Source organism: Pempheris klunzingeri, chromosome 14 (assembly GCF_042242105.1).
Source record: "Pempheris klunzingeri isolate RE-2024b chromosome 14, fPemKlu1.hap1, whole genome shotgun sequence".
NCBI lineage: Eukaryota > Metazoa > Chordata > Actinopteri > Acropomatiformes > Pempheridae > Pempheris > Pempheris klunzingeri.
The window spans coordinates 13,867,799-13,887,979 of NC_092025.1; the positions used below are offsets into that span (position 1 = coordinate 13,867,799).

Below are 20,181 nucleotides of genomic sequence, written 5' to 3' on the forward strand. Positions count from 1 at the left end.
TAAGATGCAAACTATGTAGAGCAGCTTTCACAGTGATCCAAATGTGGGTTTTTTTTTTTACCCAATTCCACTTATTCTTGATAACATTGAATTGGGATTACATTGGGACTAAAGGATCTTAACATACTATGCTGACGTACACAGAGCTTCATAAAGCAACGTGAAGGGAGAGATCTGGAGAGGATGCTGCTGCCTCATTGTCGTGAGCTTGTTTGTTCCTATGAGCTCCGAAGTTTGTTTTTGTGTGACGGCAGGAAATATGGAAGAGATGAAGACCACTGACCTACATCCTGGCCTCCAGAGACCACCCAATTCCGCTCCATCACCACTCCCCAGTGAGCTGTGTGTGCAGCATTAGTCTGCGCTCGTGATGGTGAAAGTTGCAGCAACAGTCTCTCAAAATACAGTTTTTCTTTCATTGTATTTACAGTAGTTCAACAGGTTGAATACATTGTTTAACATGTTGAAATTACATGAATGTATCAGACATTTGGTCAGATACAGCATGTTGAGTGCATCTTTTATGACTGCTTCCGTGCTGCTTGTTTGACTGTATGCACATGAATGCATCACAATATGTGACAGAGACAGAGACAGGAAACATTTCTTCCCAGATTTTCTATTTTGGGGGAGACACACACACACAAGGGCCCAGTGTGCGTCACAAACTGAAGGTTGACAAGGTGTTCCTGTCTAAATTAATCTTTGGGAAACAGGGCACACGTGGGGGGAATGTGTCTTAAGCACAAAAGTGATGGAGGACACTTGAAGGACTGAAAAGCAGAGTCGTGGTCTAATTTCCACTCTAAACAATTTGCAAGTAAAATCTGATATATGTCAGAGTTCACCTGTATTAAACATAAATAGATTTTAGCATTGCTCTGGATAAATCAATTTGTACTATTTCAGAGATTAAAGCAGATTCTGTCTTTAGTGCATCTCTGGATGAGATATGCTTTGAAATTATGGCATCTTTCAAAATAATCAAGCATTCACAATATAACACATCCACATTTGTATCACCATTGCAGCTAACCAATTACCAACCAAAATATAATCAGAGCGATATAAGCTTGGGAATATTGCAGCTATGCAAGTAATCAAATGGGCACCATTCTTCATAGAGGTCATGGAGCATGACAAGGCAATTTCCTGAGATTCAATCAACTTGTTTATAGAGAGGTGACTAATGTTATCTTTGCAGGCACATTTCATTTCACTTGTAAGTTAAACTATATAAAGCACATTTGATATGGGTAAGACAGTTTTATGAACTGCTATCCCTCATAAATAAGGACTTTCTCGCAGTGACTCATTACTGCCAGTTTTTTATTCTAATAATTGCTTCAAAGGCACCAAAAAACACAAGTAAAAGCAAAATGTAGCACATCTCTACTAGCGCTGTTCTGAGAAGTGATCATTAAGATGCGCATAGCTCGGACTGGTGATTGATATTGTGGCGAATCCCATCTGGAACAATTCTTAGAATTAAATCTGTCTTAATTTCACAGCCCAGGAGAAGAATTTGAAAACCCACCCACTCAGACTGCTGACAGATGCTACTGCATAAAAATACTCTTTCCACGGCATCTTTATGCTACAATAATTTCTTCACAACTTCACACACACAGTATGGTGTGTGAAAATAGGGACGGCCGTGAAAGTGTGTTACTGACAGATGTTGCAGGTTTTAAGGTAGAGTCTAACTCAATCTATGTTTAGTTTATGTTTATGTATGTGTGCACTTTGTGGAGCTCGCTGAGTTAACATGGGCAGATAGCAGTTGTGTGATCAATGGTGTTTTGGCAAATACTGTGGTGATTTGTCACCGTCAGTCGAAGACATCTCAGTGGTTACTCTTTGTTCTGTATTGTTTTATGGGCAGGATGCAGTGAGTTGTACTAAAATGAGCTTGTGCGTGAAACAAAGAGAAAAAGAAAGGAAAGGGAGGAGAGAGGGAGAGAGAGGGGCGCTGTAAATGTGCTCACTCTTTTATAAAGGCAACATGAACTGGCTATCTTTAAATTAAGTCATTAATCTAAGACAAACAACCTGTCACTGCAGCACATTTAGGATTGTACACCAAGTCAGCAAGCCAAATCAGAAATATGAGTGGACCTGTAAATGGAAAATAAACCCTAACACAGGATTCACACTGTGCTGTACCAATGATTTTAGACAGTAAAGTCAATACCAGCAAACACAAACAAATGTGTCCTGTAGCTGTAAGTTACAGCATTAGGGTTTGGATTAATGGTGTCATCGGGGGATGGTTTCTGGAGTTGGTTTATAGAATTAATGGACCAATAATTTAGTGACTGACTCTGTGAGATCTCTGTCAATAGTAGTTTTTGGGTGGACTACTAATATCAGGTACTTTCAAACCCATACATGTTGCTAAAAATATGAAATTTTCCTCACGCAAGCTGAAGGTGGTGGAGCATTCAGTGTCATCCTAAAGGACAGCTCAGCTGGTCTGATGCTTTTTGACACCAGGGCTTGATCTTTGCCCTTCTAACTGAAGGCCAGTTCCCTTGTCACTGCAGCACTCTGCCATGCCAGTCTGGGAGATAAAGTCATACAATAGCTAATGCATAATTCCCCTTTATGAATTAAGGCCCGTTTCTCTCATAACCCAATTTTAGGTCACAATCCATGAACTAATTAATATGACATCATCGTACGTACAGACCAATCAGTGAACAAGGAAGATGAAGCTAAAGGGACGAGACACAATGATGAATTCATGTGATAACACCATGTCCTATTTTATGAGATATTGTTTCAATTCAGTCTTTTGAGGCTGACGAGAACAGAACCCATCCTCCACACTTCTTCACAAACACAAAGTGAAACAGCTTCTGGCAGCTTTCCTATTCACTACTGCATCTCATATGGATACAGATTTCTTACACCTACGTTAATAAAGGCGGTCAGTGGGTGGGATGGGGGTGACTGGTTGCTCTGTGGACGAACCACAAACAGAGAGAGTGATGAACGTGGTGCTGCTTACGTAACGCAAGTCGTAGGAGGCGCTTTGAAAAAACTAAATTACAATGACACCAGAAATGTCAGACTCAGCAGGCTCCTGGCACACTAGAGAATGACCTCCCAAAGCCTGTAATATCTCTTCAACATTTCTCCTTTCCATTCAAACAAAGACACTTGTAAGGAAATAATAATGCCAGTCTTCATTATATATGTAATATTTTATACCATAAGATCAGTGGAATACTTTCCCGTCAATTGTAAGTTAAAAAATGAATTACAATACTGACTGTGGCACATGGGTAGATAACTTACACAGGCAGCTGAAGGGCATATAAGTATGTTCATCCAATGAAAATATAGTATATGGCAATTTTCCAATTATTTCAGTATACCCAGAGGGGAACATTATCTATTTTTGAAAAAGGGCTATAACACAAGGTTTTGTGTTAGGGATTGTGTTTCGGGTAGTACTTTATGGTGGGTAACCTGCTTCCCCTTTGGGATTTCGTCTCTTCTCTTCTCTCTGCTGTTGCTCCACCACCACCTCCTCTTTTCACTCCTCCTCCATGTTCTTCTCTCTCTTTTCCTTTCTTAGAATCAGCCTCTGCCTTCCTGCTGGCCTGCTTCCCTCTACGCAATCAGAAAATTTAGTTAATTTAGCAGATACACAATGTTTTCTATCAAATGTGCTTCTGAAATAACACAGAATATCTCATTTCAAATCCTGCCACAATAATGTAATGTAATAATGTAAGAAGATACAGCAGACCTCAGAATTTATTCATTAATTAATTCTGCGTTCATTTGTCCAGCATGATTATAATATTAGCTCACAAAATTAAATGTGATGCCAAAGCAAATTGCTTTACACTGTAGCTCTAAGATGATATTTACTCACAGTATGTCACAAACTAAATGTAGTCAAAGAGTGAAGGAGGTCTATAAACTGATGTTAGTGTGACTTGTGCATAAAATGTTAAATATTTGGTTCCTCTGCTGTTATGTGACTGTGTCTCCTTTCATTCTGAGGGCACCCTTGGACATTTTCCAAAACAATTGTTCCTTTTTGTTGCTTGAAATGACCGAACTGAATGCAGTTAAGTGCATTAAATAATAACTCCATTTGTTTTATCATGTCCTGGCTCCAAACTATATGTACAAAAACCTTTGGAATTCGTCCAATAGATCTCCCCTACCGACTGCTGAAAATGGGCTATAATGGCTGCAATGTAAAAGAATGTCCACTAAAAGTGCTTGTTTTTGCCACTGACAGGCTAAAATTGTTATTATAAGTGTCTGATAACTTTATTGAAATGATCCCTATAGTGATGGACCTGTAAAATCTTTTTTGTCTAAGCAGAAACAGCCGTTGTATCGCACTATTCAAGCTCACCAGACTTGGCTGAAAAAAACAGTAATTTTACCTCACACAATGGCTCTACAGCAGCCTCAATGGGCTAGCTTATTTCTATTATTGTGTGTTACACAAATAGTGTTGGATCCAAAGTAACCCTTTAAGACACACAATAACACAAAAAGCTAACTCAGAATCAGAATCAGAAAGCTTTATTGTCATTGCACCGAGTAGTGCAACGGAATTTGCTGCGCTAAAAACTGATGAAAACAGTGGTAGATCAGCAACTCCTGCGTAAAAATTACTCATTTTCTCAGTGGAATCTGGTGACTTTGAACCATGCGATACAACTGCTGTTTCTGGTTAAATGTTTCATGTTATCTTGTACAAGTGATGGAATTTTGTGCGCGTGCCAATTTGTGTCCTGTATCTTCTTATAGTCCTGTATGCCATTATGATCTGCTGATGGGCCGCAGATGAAAATGAGCTCTCTGCTAACTTAGGTAAGATACATCAAGTGGCAGCATTTATGTTGTGTATAATAAATCAAATAAAAAAGTGAACATAACACAGATGGTGTCCAATAAAGACATTCAGACAGTCAAACAGGTGCTACCTATGTGAAGCTTTTGATGTTGTATTTTTTAATTAATTTAACTCTACAGTGATTTTTGAGGCCACAGTTTAGTTATTGCACAGTTGTTCACACCATTGTGTTCATCACTTACAAGTTTTGAGCCTCACTGACCTCCTCTGTATGCTCTCTGGTGCCCTCTGTGGCTGGTTGGAGTAATGTCTTCTTTGGCCCTCAAGGGTGGAGGACAGCTGAGGCATTGGACACAACTCATGAGCAATTACAGTAAATGCATAAACATTGTGTTTAGCCGTGTACACATGTACTGGATATGTGCTTCTGTGTTCGCAGCAGGCATGAGCCAGTCACACGCTGCCATGTGCTACATTAAATGGTGAGATTTTTTTTCAAAAATGTGGAGAGAGAAACAAGGTTGAGTTTCCTTGTAACTGCAGCCCTGCAGGAACTAGTTTTATTGCAGCAAAAGCCAGAAAGTCCTTGACTCACTTTTTTCGGTTGAACAGAGATTCACCTATTATATAATGAGGGAGAACAGCACCAGACGAAGAGCTACAGAGCACACCAATCTGTTTTACACTGTATTGTCCTTTTGTAGCACTTCAGTGTGGCATATTGATTCAATGATTAGCAGTCAATAGGTTTGGTTTGAAGAGCTACTTGCTTAACTAGTAAGTAGTTATGAGCACTACTGTTCACATGGATGAAAGGGAATTCTTACCTTTGCAATTTCTGAAAGATATGCCCGCCTCTCATCATTGGTTTTATGAAATGCCTGATATTTGAAAGAAACAAACAGCCATACTGTCACATTTTTCTATTCATGGACCACACTTGCTCTAAGTGTCAGTAATAATCTGCATGCTCATGGGTTTAGTATTTATTATGTGTAATTCAGGAGGTCTTCAGTGTTAATGAGCAACAGATTAGAGCATGGATTACTGGCTGCACATGCTGCGTGTTAAACCTTCATTCAACTAATATCTCGCTGTTTGTTGAGCAGAACAATAAACAAAGAACCAAGTCGCTAAACTAAGAGCACAGTGGCCCAGTCGCAGCAGAGCCGGACAAAGGTTAAGGTCCAATTTTGCATCAGTGATTGCTAAAAACTAAAGAATGCAAAACAAAATCAGAGAAATCTTTTTCAATCCTTTGCTAATGATGGTAATTTGTAGCTGAAATATTCATAACTTGGAAAAATTCAAAGCTGCTTGTCTGAGAGATAATAAAGCTAGACCAGCAGACAATGTGACACACAGTGATACTGAACACAAAATCCCTCTAACTCTGCTCTGTCAGATGGAACAGCTGAGGTCCGCACCTTCCCCTCCTGTTCAATTCTGAGATGACAGTCCATCAGCTGACTCTGGAGGTCAGACTTCTCATCAGTCAGGAGCTTCAGGCGCTGCCTCAGTGTTTCCTGCCGCAAAACGTTTCTATTAATCAGCAGGATTCATAACCAGGTGGCCGCAAAGTATAAAAGATAAAAGGTGTTGTGCCGCTGATGTCTAATTATAAATCAATTTGTACTAGAATTACACTGCTATCTACTAGGCTTAAATAATAACAGAGTAGCTAATGTAGAAAACATAAGCACAAAATGGATTAGGCTTGTGCATTATTCAATAACCAAATAAACACATTAGAGCTGAGATATGGTAAAGACACATGAGATTTCTAGCACAGAGCAATGAGACTTGGTACATATATATATATATATATATATGGGGTTCTTTTGTCTTCTTGTGCCCCAAAAATAAGCAAACATGGCCAGCTTTAATAAATCCCACTGAAATCAATGTTTAGTAAAGATGCATGTGCAGTAAACTGTGTACATGCATCACACTAATTTTTAAGAATGAATCCAGTGCTTGTGGATCAGCCAATTGCCTTATTTTAGTCTATAATAATTAGATGTTACATTTGCATGAACGTGTGCATTTAATTGTGGGCAAATACGTGAATGCGTGTATTCTTTTTGCTCATTTAATTAGTATATCATGTATGTTTTAATCATCCAAATCATTTACTATGAAGCATCCTCATTGCAGACATTTTTCTTAACATCAAAGGATATTGTTGTGGTATCTGACAGAAATAAATATTCTTTCAGCCGTAAAGATCCAGTAGTCATTAGCCGCAGTAGGACTGATGCTACAGACTGTATCAGAGAAATGGTCAAAACATCTTTCTTTGGGGCTGTGGATGCTGTGACATGCTCTGTCAGTATGGTCCAAATATTTACCCACAGCACTAATTAAAAATAATCTATATTCTTCTCACAGTCTGCCTTACTGTCACACTCACACTCTACAGAGTCTGCAAATCCTCAGTCCACAATGTTGCTGTCACTCCTTGGATATACTAATGAGCATCTGTTAGTTCTCCCTTAAGGCCCGCAGACACACACTTATTCAGACTGCAATGTGCAACCTTTCACTATGTGGTGTGCAGTCATGTGTATGTATGTGTGTGTTAAAGCATTCTAATTAGTGTGCATTACTCTCCCATGGTTTGTAATCCCGTGATTACAGTGCTGTGATTAAACTCTGGTTTGTTCAGCCTGCATCAACGGGAGGATAGAGAGCAGCTGGCATTACAATCCTCTCTGTCCTGCCTGCCTTCTCTCCTCATTCTGTGTCTCTGGCTCTCTCTGCTGGTAAGAAAAAACTCACTAAATAACACCACTATGATGAAGCAGATCAAGAGACAGCAAAGCAGAACGTGAATATGGGTGCACTCACTACTGGCATGTCATCATAAGATCGGATGGAGGCCAGTCGATCTGTGATTAACAGGAGAGCGTGTGTGAGCATGAATTAAGATACAAACTTTCTTAAGATGGTGAATATATCACAGAGCATTTTGTTTTCATTTCTTGCATTTACTTTGGTATTTATCACTTGTATGAGACTTGTTTTAAAGCTGTGAACTTACCAATGGGGTTTCCTCGAAGGTCCTCCAGTCTCTCCTGTATGAGCGACATCTGCCTTTCCAACTGTCCATTTAGCTCTACCTGTGTCTCATACCTCGTCTTCCACTCATTTTCTGCCACATCACGATAAACAGAGGAAACAGCCACACTAACAGTAGTAACATTTGGGCCACGACACTTCACAGACAATACTGAAGGGCTGATACAAACCAGATGATAGCAGCTAAGCTAAGCTAACCTTGTGCCTGGGTTGCCACAGTGAGTAAAAGGGGCATATATAACTGAAGATAAACTCTAAAACAGGCTTGAACTCACCTTCTCCATCAACACTATGCAGTCTTTCTTGCAGCTCACACATGGTGCTCCGCAGATCAGACACTGACTCTTCAAGCATTTCTCTGCAATCAAGAGTCAGACGGTGTTATTTAACATTTAAACTCCTTGATAACTTTGTAAGTGATAAACTTCAACTTCCAACTTACTTCATTTCCCTCTCTTGCTCAAGTTCTGCACGCAGGCGAGCCAAATCGTATTTGCTGTAGTCGCTATCTGCGGCCATGTTTCTGAAAAACTGACACCAGCTGAGCAGAAGTTTGTGCCCCTAAGTTTCCATGGAGACCGCTGCATCCGGGTTTCTCATGCGGACCCGGATGTAAACACACAGTTTGGCGGCAGGTGTGAAAATAAAATAAAACCTCCTCCTCTTTATTAGAGGAGTAAATTACCCGTAAGTGTTCAGTGAACACTTACGGGTAATTTACGGGTGACTGTATGTGAACACTGTTCACATACAGTCACTTCTTTTCCGCATGCTAACAGCCATTTCATATATCCTCCTCTAACATTAATTGCCGGTAAATAGCAGTTGATTTAGCATCTATTTATAATTTTATATCTACCTATCTATCTATATATTTATATCTATCTATCCATCTATCTACCTATACATATAGTCCTTCTATAAAAATGCCTTTCAAGAAACACCCCATATAACAATTCATCTCCAGTAAAATTAACACTTGACATTTTTATGTACCACATTTGTATTTTTCTTCACATTGTTATGGGCACTTTCATCACCTACAGATCTCAATATACAGTCGATCAATCTATAAATCTGCTGTTTACTGATACTGAATGTTTCTTCGTATACTAAACACACAAAATGTATACATATAAATATATGACATGCCTAAAACACTCTCACAAAAATAATTTGTCTTAAAGTTTACAATCGTGTAACATAAAATAATAGAGCGAACCTTGACAAAGAGAGATATAAATAATTTTGTAAATTTTAAAAATTGAGGATGAAAAATTGCACTTTGCCTTCAGCTGATTGCCATAGTTTTGTTTTTGCATTTACAATTAATAGAATTTCTACTCCAGGAATGAGTGGCCTATTTTCTTGTATAAATATGCAAATGAGGAGTCGATCCATCAACACAGACATTCAAGCAAAGCATTCACATCCTATTTTTTTTTCTCCTCGTTCTTCTGCATTTCCTTCCCGTTCGTCTCTGCTTGATGTTCCTCTTTCTGCACCTCCTTCTCCTTAGTTTCTGCTGGCTGTCCATCTGGGTTTTTGACCATGGCCTTGGCCGTCTGCTTGCCTGCAGTCTTCACGATGGCTTTGACGCCCAGATTGTCAATATTGTATGCAGTCACACCAATATTGACCACTGACTTGAGACCGGTGTCTGTGGCTTGGCCTGCATCATTACCATACCTTCACCATGAATAATATGGTTGAGTTAGGGAAGAGTGGTGTGGTGAAAGTAAATTAAATATGAGGGTGTGTACACAGAATTGAAATGCTGGAGCGATGTGATATGTGATACTGGGGCTGTCATCAATACACAAAAGTCAAGAAAGTCATATTTCACTTTGCAGCAGTTTTATTAGTAATAATCCAGATAGTATGAAAAGCAAGAGCAGCATCACCCAACACAAGCAGACATTTGGCTGCAGTTAACATACCTGAAGACGGACCATAGAGACAGATCCAGAGACAGAAAGCAGCTTAAACTACACAAAGTCAAAAAAGAACCCAAAACACATACTCAATATTTCCAAATATAAATGAATCAAAAAAAGTCAGTTTGATTGAACAAAATGTTTAAAGGCAATTCTGCATTAACTGTAGCATTAGATGTGGAATATGTCTTATTGTGGGTCATTTTCTGACTCTGGTTCATGGGTCAAAGAAAGAGTGTAATTGAAAGGGTTGTGCAAGTTCAGATGTTAGTTCACAAGTCTTTGCCTTTACTCCCCCTTGCTGGACATGTTTATCAGATTCTCTAAGGCCCTAAATCTGAAAAGAAATAGGTGTGAAAGCAGATCAGTTTCCCAACGTACCAAGAAGGAAGCAACAGGCTGGAAGCAATATCTATGATAGTTATTAATGATGGGGACAGTTCTATCAATTAAATAAAGAAGTGGAAACATGAAATGTCAGAACTTACTTGTAAGTCACAGTTGAGACAGTTTCTGCTACAACACTTTTGCCGACAAGCTTGGCTCCGTTCTCCAGACTAGACCAAACAGTGGAGAAACCTGGTTTGGACGTAAATGAGAAAGATGTTTGAGTAATCCAAAAAGACTTGGATCTCCCATCTTTTAGCAAATGCCAAAACATGTCTAAACATATTGACATTTTTTTGATAGAACTAATGATATGACAACAATGTCAGACAATGTACAAGGACGTATGCGACAATATAACTCAATGCTTGATCCTGAAATTTCCATCATACTGGTACAAACCTTGTACACTGCTGGCTGCCACAAACTTGGCTCCATCCAAGCTGGAAGCGCGGCCATCTTTGCTCTTCTTCATAGACTCCGGGATCAACTTAGCGCTCTGTTTCTTCACGTGGGGCGCCACCTTCTCTGCCACGTGTCCTGCCACCGTACTCACTCCATTTACTGTAAGCATACGCATTTATCACAATCAGGTTTATTTGCCAAGTATGTGAATAGATACGAGGAACTTGACTCCGGTTTATCTGCTGCTCTCATGTACTTACACATATCAGACACACAGAAAAGCAAGGACGACATAGCTGAACAAAGCAAACATAATGTAACTATACATGTACATGTAAATATAGATAAAAAAGTATATATGTAAAAAGAACTTCCGACAAAAAGACGCGACAGTAGGGCAAAGACCCAGAGTGTAAAGATGCTGGAAAAAATATGAGGTGATTATACAGCAGAAGCATACAGCTAGGTACATAGGCATATTAATCAAAAATACAGGTGACTCATGGCAAACATTGAGAGAAAAACACAAAAAAATCAAGCGTTTAAGAGTTTTCTTCAGCCATGTGGCTTTGTACCATTTGCATGAATGATTACATCCTGTGTGGGATGATTTTTAGTCCTTACCCAAGAACTGGCTGACTCGCACAGCACCCCCGGTGGCCTGTTTAGCCACCTGCAGACCTTTGGTGACACGGGGGTTGACCTCTGCAGGAGTTTCCTCAGGCGTGATGTGGTCCCGGATCTTGGCTGCTCCTTTATGAATGGCCCTTCCGGTGGCCTCAGCTCCTTTTGCAAACTCTTGACTCAAACGTGTGGCTCCTGAAGACAGAAGTATTTGAGATGATGAGTGTACACTGGCAATATCATTGATGGTTGTGTTGGTAAAGCATCTACTACAGGCAAATGAGGAGGTGGCTGGACAACATTTTTCTTGACTGCTGCAAAGGTAAACAATGCCCTCTAGTGGTCATTGTTTGTACATAGGGGAACATCTACTGTATACACAGTCTGAACAACGCTGTGTGGTGATGTTTTGTTTTGTAGTTTTGCTTTACTGGGACTATCATTATCAAACACACCTGACAAGATTCCTTGTGCCATCTTCTCACTCCATCCTGGAAGTGGTAGTTTTTCCTTCTCTGCTGGCACTGTCGGTTCTGCTTGGTCTTGTGGAGGACCAAGAGGGATTTTCTCACTCAGGTTGAGGACCTCTGACCCTGCCCCCTCTGGAGCCTGTCAGGAAACCCATTAAGTCATATGCTAAACAGTTGTCACAACAAGAAACACAGTAAGATGCTTTTAAAATGTGTATACACCCAAACAGGTAATCTACATTCCTGTGCCATGACTCAGGGAAAAGGAATTTTTTTTGACTATATTGTTCCTGCTGATGTGTCAAGAGAGAAAAGTGACACATGTACACATTGTATGTCTTACTACACTAATGCATTTAATGTTACGGCTTTATCGTATCACAAGGAACAGATTTTTACAATTGGAACAATGGATTCTACTGAACTACTACTTCGACATGCTCCTTTTCTCGCTCATTTTGTTCCATTGACTCCACCTACATGCATACCCACCCTTACATCTGCTCCACACTGACTCCACAGCAAACACTGACCTGGACCCTGAGTTCTACAAGCTGCGAAAGGACGTCCTGAAACATCTCTCGGTCAACAGCAGGTAGTTCAGAGGACAACACTATGCCCACGTAGGACCCTGGCGTCCCTGCCAAGGAGTCAGGGAACATGAAGATCCCAGAGTTAGCCAGCAGCACTGGAGTGTCGGCTGTCAGCGGGTACAGCCAGTCACACACCTTGAAAACACAAAGTCACACAAAAATAAGGAGGTTAGGAAAGATGGAGGCCAGAAGGTCAGAAGTTATCAGCCATGTACCAATATCACCAAAGAGGATGAATGTAATTGAACCAATTACCTGTTGTAGTTAGTTTAAATGAACTTAGACATAGAAGCAGGACATGACGGCTTCCGCTGAGTACTTATTTGTTTTCTAAAGGTCAGTTCACAACACGTGAGCTGGAAATCATTCCATGTCCAGTGCTATTTTCCCAATTAATATATATTAACATGTGTGAAAGGTGCTTTCTGACATGTGAGAGCCTGAGGTTTGTGTCAGACTGTTTGTCTTTTAAAGCATGGAAAAGCATTGTAATTTCCCAGCGAGCACAGTGTTCCCCCGTCCCTTTTGGCCCAATGTTTTCCCCTCTCAAAGACACATTACAGGATTTTAGCCCCATCAGGCCTTGTGTCAGTCATCTGCACAGACATAATACAGATACAGATTTGGTGCTCCATCGTCCCACTGGTATGCCGCCTGACAGAGTGACCCCTGTGACGGCGCAGGACATTGACCAGCAGCACAACAGAAGCGCAGAGTCATCTGTTAATGGGACCATTGTCTTGCTGGGAAACAAAGCTGGGCCAGAACACGGGAGAGCAGCCTGGTCTGGTGGGAAACAGAGTTGCACTGCAGTACACAGCACAGCATAATATGCGCTTTGTAGAGGTGCCAGAATACATTATTATTATTGTTATTCATGTTTTATATTGAATAAATACAATAGCAAACAGATGGAAATTAAGAAACTGGGATTAAGTCCTTGGCATATAGGCATAGTGGAGTGTAACACTGCCCAAACATAAATACAACAGATTTGCCAAGGGACAGCTCAAATTAAACACTGTTAGAAAAAAAAAGGTTTCAGCATTTGGCCAACTAATCTCATCTGCTACAGTAAGGACATAAAGGCACTTATGACATTGGAACTAGAGCCAAAATAACCTATATAAAATAACCTATAAACTAATCAATAAGCTGTTTGCCTCAAAATTAAACTATTTGGATAATCGACTGAATTATAAACTGAACGTGTCTGTATTTTGGACTGTTGGTTGACATTTGGTCACGTTGGGCTCTTTTGTAGACCTAGATTACAACGACAATAATCATTAGTTGCGACCCTAACTGTAATGTCCTTAACCAGTTAACAAAATATGAATAAATGCAGGTCAATAACAAAATGTTACATCCACGTCACCTTTTAAAGCTCAGTTTTGACATGTTTTGTCAAACTCGAATCGGACAAGGGCAACATGTATGAGGATACATCACCAAGACAGCCCCACTATTTGTAAGCAGAGGACTGCTTAGTAACTATAACTCATACTTACATAAACATAATGGCTGTGATGAAGTGGTTTCACTTAGGGTAGTATGCTGTTCACACCTACTCACCTCTAGGACACACGCCCAAGGAAAATGCCTTGTAAACATACCCACTCCCTCAGGCAGACAGATACTTTATTGTGACATGCACTTATTATAACATGCTGCGTACTCACATGTAGAAATGCTGAGGATCTTCCAGCAGTGGAAACTTTCTGCTGACTGTCAAATGTGATGATGCGAAGGTAGCCTGGGTAAGACAGAGAGCTGACCTGCCCATTGGGTGCCACGAAAAACATCTGCACCCCAGAGGGGATGAAAAGCAGCTCGTTCCCATCTCCTCCTCCTCCTGCTGCCACTGCTGCTGCTCCAGTTTGCTTTCCTGACCCGAAGCTGTCTCCCGCGGGACCATAAGCCAGGCTGCGGTGGCCGGCTGTTGGCTGTAGTGAGTACTCTGGAGGCTGGTCCCCTGAGTTAGCCATGGCTGTAGTTCCTGAAGCCGCTGCAGGGAGTGTGTGAGCGTGCAAAACGGCAGGGGAAGGGGGCCTGGGAGGGGTTGTTTTGGCAGGTGGGGTTATGTTCTGGGTGGCAGCAGGGACGGTGGGGTACAGATGGTGGAGGGAGCTTTTTGGAGGCTGACTGCTTGGTGCCAGGTCTGGATAAAGACTGGGAGGGAGATCCATCAACAGTCGGCTCCTCTGGCCTCCCGCTGTCAGCTGAGAGGTCTCCAGGTCAGAGAGGTGGGCGTTGACCGTCGTCAAGGTGTCCCTCATCTTCTTCTGAAGCTGCTTGGCCGTGTCCCAGGCCACTCCCTGCTGCTTCTCCCCTCCACTGGGGACTTCTAGTCCTTGGATAAGGTGCTTTTGGCCTTTCCTGTAATACACCAGGGCCTCCGCTCTTTTCCCGGCCTCTTCAGCGGCCAGCCCACGGCTCAGGGAATAAAACGCCAACTCATACTGGTCCTTGATGACCAGCAGCTCAGAAGGCTCAGCCATACTGAGGAGTACACGGGATACAGACTAGAACGGAGGCAGAGAGGACATCAAGAGGGATATCTCCAAAGTGAGACAGAAGTTGTAATTCTCAGACATATTTAGATGAGAAACATTAATTATTAGTTTCAACTACAACATAAAAACATTAAACATTGAGTTATCATGGACAACAGTTTGTTTTTGGGCCTAATGGTTTTAAAAATGAACACTTCAGGTGGTTGGATGGGAGACAGCTGGGGTTATAAAAGGAACAGAAACAAAACAATGGGAATAAAGGATGAAGGGTACAGTGAGACAGAGTGTGTAGGCGACCTGTCAGCAGGATAAACCTGGTGGAACAACAAGGAAACGAAAAGAAAAGCAGGTGACATGGGTAGTCTGGGTGGATGAGTTAAAGCGGGGGAAAAAATCTCTGTAATGTGATTGTTGTTGGCGGCTCAAATGGCGAACACATCAGGTTTTACCTGAACAACAAGCCTCCGTCAGTGGAAACTCTGCCTAGACTGACATTTAAAAACACTATTACTCATTTATTCTTCACCTCAGAGTTACCTTTGAGACTTCACGCATGACCACTGGACAGCAAATAATAACATTTCTATTTAAATCTCTGGCTTACCTTGACAGCCAAACTTTAGTATCCCGGAGCAGTAACAAATAAATGAATAAAATAAATAAAACGAACAATAAATTTCTGAAAGTCCTTATCTCAGTTTTGGACACTTCTTCTGAACTTTCTTCTTCTGAAATGTCTACTCATCTGTGCTCATTTCTCTCACTGCTTTAATCTGCCGCTCCTCCAGTGGTTACACCCATCACTCAACCACCGACTGTCATGACTTCCGGTCAGCACTTTCAAAATAAAACCTACAGCCTGCACATTGAAATACTGATCATTTCTATAAAAAACTTTATAAGACGGAATCTGAGATAAATTGAAAAAAAAAAAACAACACTTTTTCTTTCAGTGTTGTAATTTGAATTCGTAATATGTTTTGATCCCCTCACACACATATAATCTACTCACTCACTGATTCTGCATACATCGAGGTGGGACATCGAACATGAAAAAATGAACTCACAAATACTTTAAAACATCATGGAAGATGTTGTAATTTATGATTTAGGTAAAGACAACATCAGTTTGAGCAAAATACGAGTATATATTTTTAATGATGATTTACCAGCTTTAAAAACCTTTTCGCATGAATATTTGCAGGTATTAAAATTCTTATGTTTTAAGGTTGTTATGGCATTTGGCGGTACAGTAAGTTGTGTTTGTTTTGTTCTCAGTCTGATTATGTTCTGGCAGAAGAGTCAAATGAGTCAGACGGTGGAGCATATGAAAGGCAGAACAGGCGGTGGAGTAATCAATGAAACACGACAATACCTGCAAACAGAGAAATAAGACAACCATTCAGAGACGTAAAATTGTGTCTTGAATGCATTAATAAACCCAGACAAACTGTAGGCACATAAAATAACCTAGACGCCTGTAGTTCAGTTGTCTCAACTAAACCTCACTTTGAACTCTTATATTTTTCCCTGGTGGCTTGTTGTGGGCGACTCTCTGCACCGATGTAAAGCTTGTGGAGGTCCGTCAGGCAGGGCACAATTTCAGCCATGGTATAACCAGTAAAGGCACACAAGGAACTGGGCTGAAATATGAAAAAAAACAGAACCAAAAGAGTTGTTTTTTGGCTAATTTCTTGAGAAATTGTCTTAAAAAAGGACACTAAGACAACAATCTGGGCAAACTTACCCAGAGAGATTTGTTGTTTACAGTGTACGTGGCTAGGCAGTAAGCTCCAGCTGCCACTATAGATGGAGTGTACTGAAGGAATGGATCAATTTCCAGCAGGCTCAGCTCTGCCACATACTAGACTCAAAAACAAAACACATCATCAAATCAAAATATGATCCAGTGACATTGATGTGTCACTTCAAAGGCAGCGAGCATAAACCTATGGTCTGATTTTGCTCACCAGGGCGAGGTTCTCCGTGCTGGCACAGACAGAGTGGATGGACATGAACAGTTGAAGGAACTGGTTTGTGGTGGGGGCCGCCATATTGAAAGCCAGCACTGTCAGGAAAACATGCTCCATCCGAACCAACTGCTTCTTGGTGTAGGTGCTGTCTGTGGTGTACACAAACTCGTTCAGCTCCGGAGGGAAGATCTCCTCAAATTTTCTACAAGGTGACAGATCAGGGGACATGAGGTTGTAAAATGCCATCAATCCTCGAGTCAGTGCTTCTCCATCAGGTGGATTCTTTCTATGACAAATGAATGACTGGACAGGAGAAGGCAGGAAATTTTTAGAAACGCAAACGTGCTTACGCAGCAATCAGTAAAGCAGCCGTGCCGACCAGCTGCAGCTTGCCCCGCTTCACATGCGCTGTGCCGGAGAGAAAGCGGTCCAAGTAGTTGACAGCAAGCTGAAGAGTTTCAGAACGAAGCTTGTACTCCTGGACGACTTCCACCAGCCAGTCCACCAGGATGACCCGCATGCCGTTGGTGATCTCTGGGTGTCTTTCTAAGTAGCCCGGCCTCGGCCTGAACCTCATCTGCCGTTATAGACAAAAAGACAAAAGCAGTTATCATGAGGCATTTGCAGTGACCTGAGGAGTCAAACCTCATAACTACCACGCATCCTATGCTGCCCATACACTGTGGTATGAAAGAATTCAGTGCTCATAGTTTAGATGATTTCACACTTCATTCTCCCGCAAGTGCTGGTAAATGTCCTCTGCATACTGGGAGACACACAGCGCCTCCTCAGACATCAGGGATTTATCCGGTTCAGACTGCATAGACACATTCTGGCATGGACCTGCAAGAGTAAACAGAAGGTGCGTGACGAGCATGCAGGCAGAACAAGAAAATACAGTTTTTGTAATTGCCAAACTCACCTGAACTCAGTTCCAGCAGGAGTCTCAAATCTTCATTTTGCAGGGCAGCATTTTCGGCATCTAGGTAATAGCTGTCTGAGACCGCTTCTTGACCAGAAGCGGCGAGAACAACTTCACAGGCCTCTTCGACATACACATCATAGCTGGAACTGGAGGGACAGCCAAGGAAGGTGAGCTGGGAGCCGTCTGAGATTGAACTGCGTTTGGAGAATTGGCTTCCCTGTAGAGAAAAATGGGTCAACATGATTGCCACTTAAAGTTGACACGTGAATGTGCTGTGAGGAGGGAAAGGTAATTCTCTCACTGTGCCTGTCCCACTTACCTGACTGAGGGACCGACCACGCTGCTCATTTTCTGATAGCACACCCAACACTGTCCGCTGCTTGGCCCGCTGGACCTGCAGTGCATCTGTTTTGCTTGAAGGTGGAATATTTTCTTTACTGGTGTGACTGCCGCAATGGGCATTCATGCTAAAGTTCATCTTTAAGCAAGAAGATGGGGAAAGATAAAGTTAAACAAAAAATAACAGTAAATAACAGGTAAATAAATCATTACATTTGCACCTGAAAAGTGAGCCATATTATGTTGTAAGAGCATACACTTTCATTTTATACAGATTAATTACGGTGATTATGATTTAAACATAAGACAATATAGATCTATTAGTTGTGGTTCCCGTCACGAGGGTCGTGACAACAAAAGCAGGATAATTAGAATTATACCAAACAAGAAAAAAAAAAATCACAAGCACACATATTGTGTAATTTTTCCCCCCATATTTTCAAATATTTGTTTCTTATTGTGAAATACCAGATTGTTTCAGCTCTCAAATCTGTGTGTTACAATGATTTCATGGCAACACATAGATTTACACAACCTGTAATAAGTAACTAAGAAGACATCGCTTTACTTGGAGGCTCTCAAAACAAAAAAGTTGGAGCAGCAGAGTATTGGTTAGTTCTTTGCTTCATGGCTTCCCTGGCCAGAGCACAGTGTCTAAACAGGGCTACAACCAGCAACAATTTTCATTATTGACTGATTTTTAATAAAATGCCAGAGAATAGTGGAAAAACACCCATCATACATTGCCAAGAGCCAAGACTGATGTATTCAAACAGCTTGTTTGCATTTCACTGCAGTGAAGGTGTCAGAAACATCATTACCATGGTTACAAGCCTGTCAGATAGCCAAGCTCAGACCGCAGAGGAGGAGAGCAAGGCTGCACACTGAGTGCATCAGGTGAGGTGAGGTGTATGACAGAAACAAAAGCCCAACTAAGGTTTTTCTCTCGGTGTGAATCTTAAACAGTCCATCATCTGCTCCTAACTGCAAACTCACCATATCAGGATCACCGTGAGGAGCAGCTTAACGCTTGGTGCCGGCACCAAGGTGGGAAACCTGGAAACCTGTGCGGCCTAAGCGGACTAACTAACAGTCACTTTCTGATTTGTTGCGTGTTTCGGGGAGAAACAGCGACCTCTCGCGGCGGCCAAGCGGCTTGAATGAGCTTCCTGTGTGTCCGATGTTGGTCCAGAGTTTTCTTTTTCTCTTCAGGTTACCTTGAAAACTGATCAGCTGATTCCTCCGAACGGCTCTCCATCCAATCACGTGCTCGGACGCAACAGCTGACAGTCGACGACGTCGTGCGTCAGGAATCCCTCATTGGATTTACCTGAGCCACAATGAACTCCAATTAAAATAGATTAATTTTTGGGTGAACAAGAGTTCTGTCTTCAGGTAGTCTTGCAGAGTTCTGCATGACTACCTCAAGTACAGGATCCTCTAAACTCTGCATGATGTGGTTACCCAGACTGTGGCCTGTAGAGCCTCACATGGGTGCTCCAACTTTCCACTGCTTGCACCTGGAAGGAAGACAGAAGAGTTGGATTGGAGATCTAATAACAGGATAGCAAGAGGACTGCTGGGGTTTACTCCAGCTGCTGTTTCTAAATTGAAATGAGCATTTTACTCTGAAGTAAACTTGCACATAGTTTGGACACCAAATCGCTGTTTCCTCACCATATAAGTGACATGAGGTGTTTATCACTGATGATATTAATATCTCTTTCGACTTCAGTTTTTATTAAATCTTTATATTATTCTTGGCAAATTCTTCAGTCTGAAGATGAGATGCCTCAGCAAAAAGCCAATCTTACAGTTTTCATGGATGTGGAGACTTACTTTATACTTCTTTTAAAAAAAAAATCAGAACAAAAAAGTAATCTTAACACGGTGTTTTAACTTTAATTCCTAGATTGCCTGTTGAAATACACTCCCAGATTTCATTAGAGGAACATACCTCTGGCTATTTTATTAACTTTAATTATTTTAATATTTTTTTAGCTGTTATTTGAACAGGGAGGGCCAGTGAGAGCAAGCTCTCTTTTACAATAACACCCTGATTACAGTACAAAGAAAACAATACAAACATGAGAAAGCTAC

At 41.2% G+C, this 20,181-nt stretch overlaps 3 protein-coding genes across 3 annotated transcripts; all 3 read right to left on the reverse strand.

Moving 5' to 3' along the window:
- Positions 1-3,200: 3,200 nt before the first annotated feature.
- On the reverse strand, positions 3,201-8,431 carry ccdc169 (coiled-coil domain containing 169). Its single transcript, XM_070844183.1, has 8 exons — positions 8,355-8,431; positions 8,188-8,270; positions 7,875-7,985; positions 7,682-7,722; positions 6,259-6,357; positions 5,659-5,712; positions 5,094-5,170; positions 3,201-3,621 (listed from the first exon to the last, which is right to left on the reverse strand). Exons 1-8 carry the CDS (start codon positions 8,429-8,431, stop codon positions 3,438-3,440), a joined length of 726 nt encoding a protein of 241 aa, XP_070700284.1. The 3' UTR covers positions 3,201-3,437.
- A 914-nt stretch (positions 8,432-9,345) lies between these two features.
- sparta (spartin a) lies at positions 9,346-14,829 on the reverse strand. The gene is made up of 7 exons (XM_070844164.1): positions 14,011-14,829; positions 12,269-12,463; positions 11,721-11,874; positions 11,266-11,460; positions 10,639-10,800; positions 10,338-10,428; positions 9,346-9,601 (listed from the first exon to the last, which is right to left on the reverse strand). Exons 1-7 carry the CDS (start codon positions 14,827-14,829, stop codon positions 9,346-9,348), a joined length of 1,872 nt encoding a protein of 623 aa, XP_070700265.1.
- Positions 14,830-16,155: 1,326 nt separating this feature from the next.
- On the reverse strand, positions 16,156-18,220 carry ccna1 (cyclin A1). The gene is made up of 8 exons (XM_070844059.1): positions 18,062-18,220; positions 17,740-17,959; positions 17,545-17,660; positions 17,168-17,394; positions 16,815-17,019; positions 16,592-16,708; positions 16,354-16,487; positions 16,156-16,219 (listed from the first exon to the last, which is right to left on the reverse strand). The coding sequence occupies exons 1-8, from the start codon at positions 18,218-18,220 to the stop codon at positions 16,156-16,158; spliced, it is 1,242 nt and encodes a 413-aa protein (XP_070700160.1).
- Positions 18,221-20,181: the final 1,961 nt, after the last annotated feature.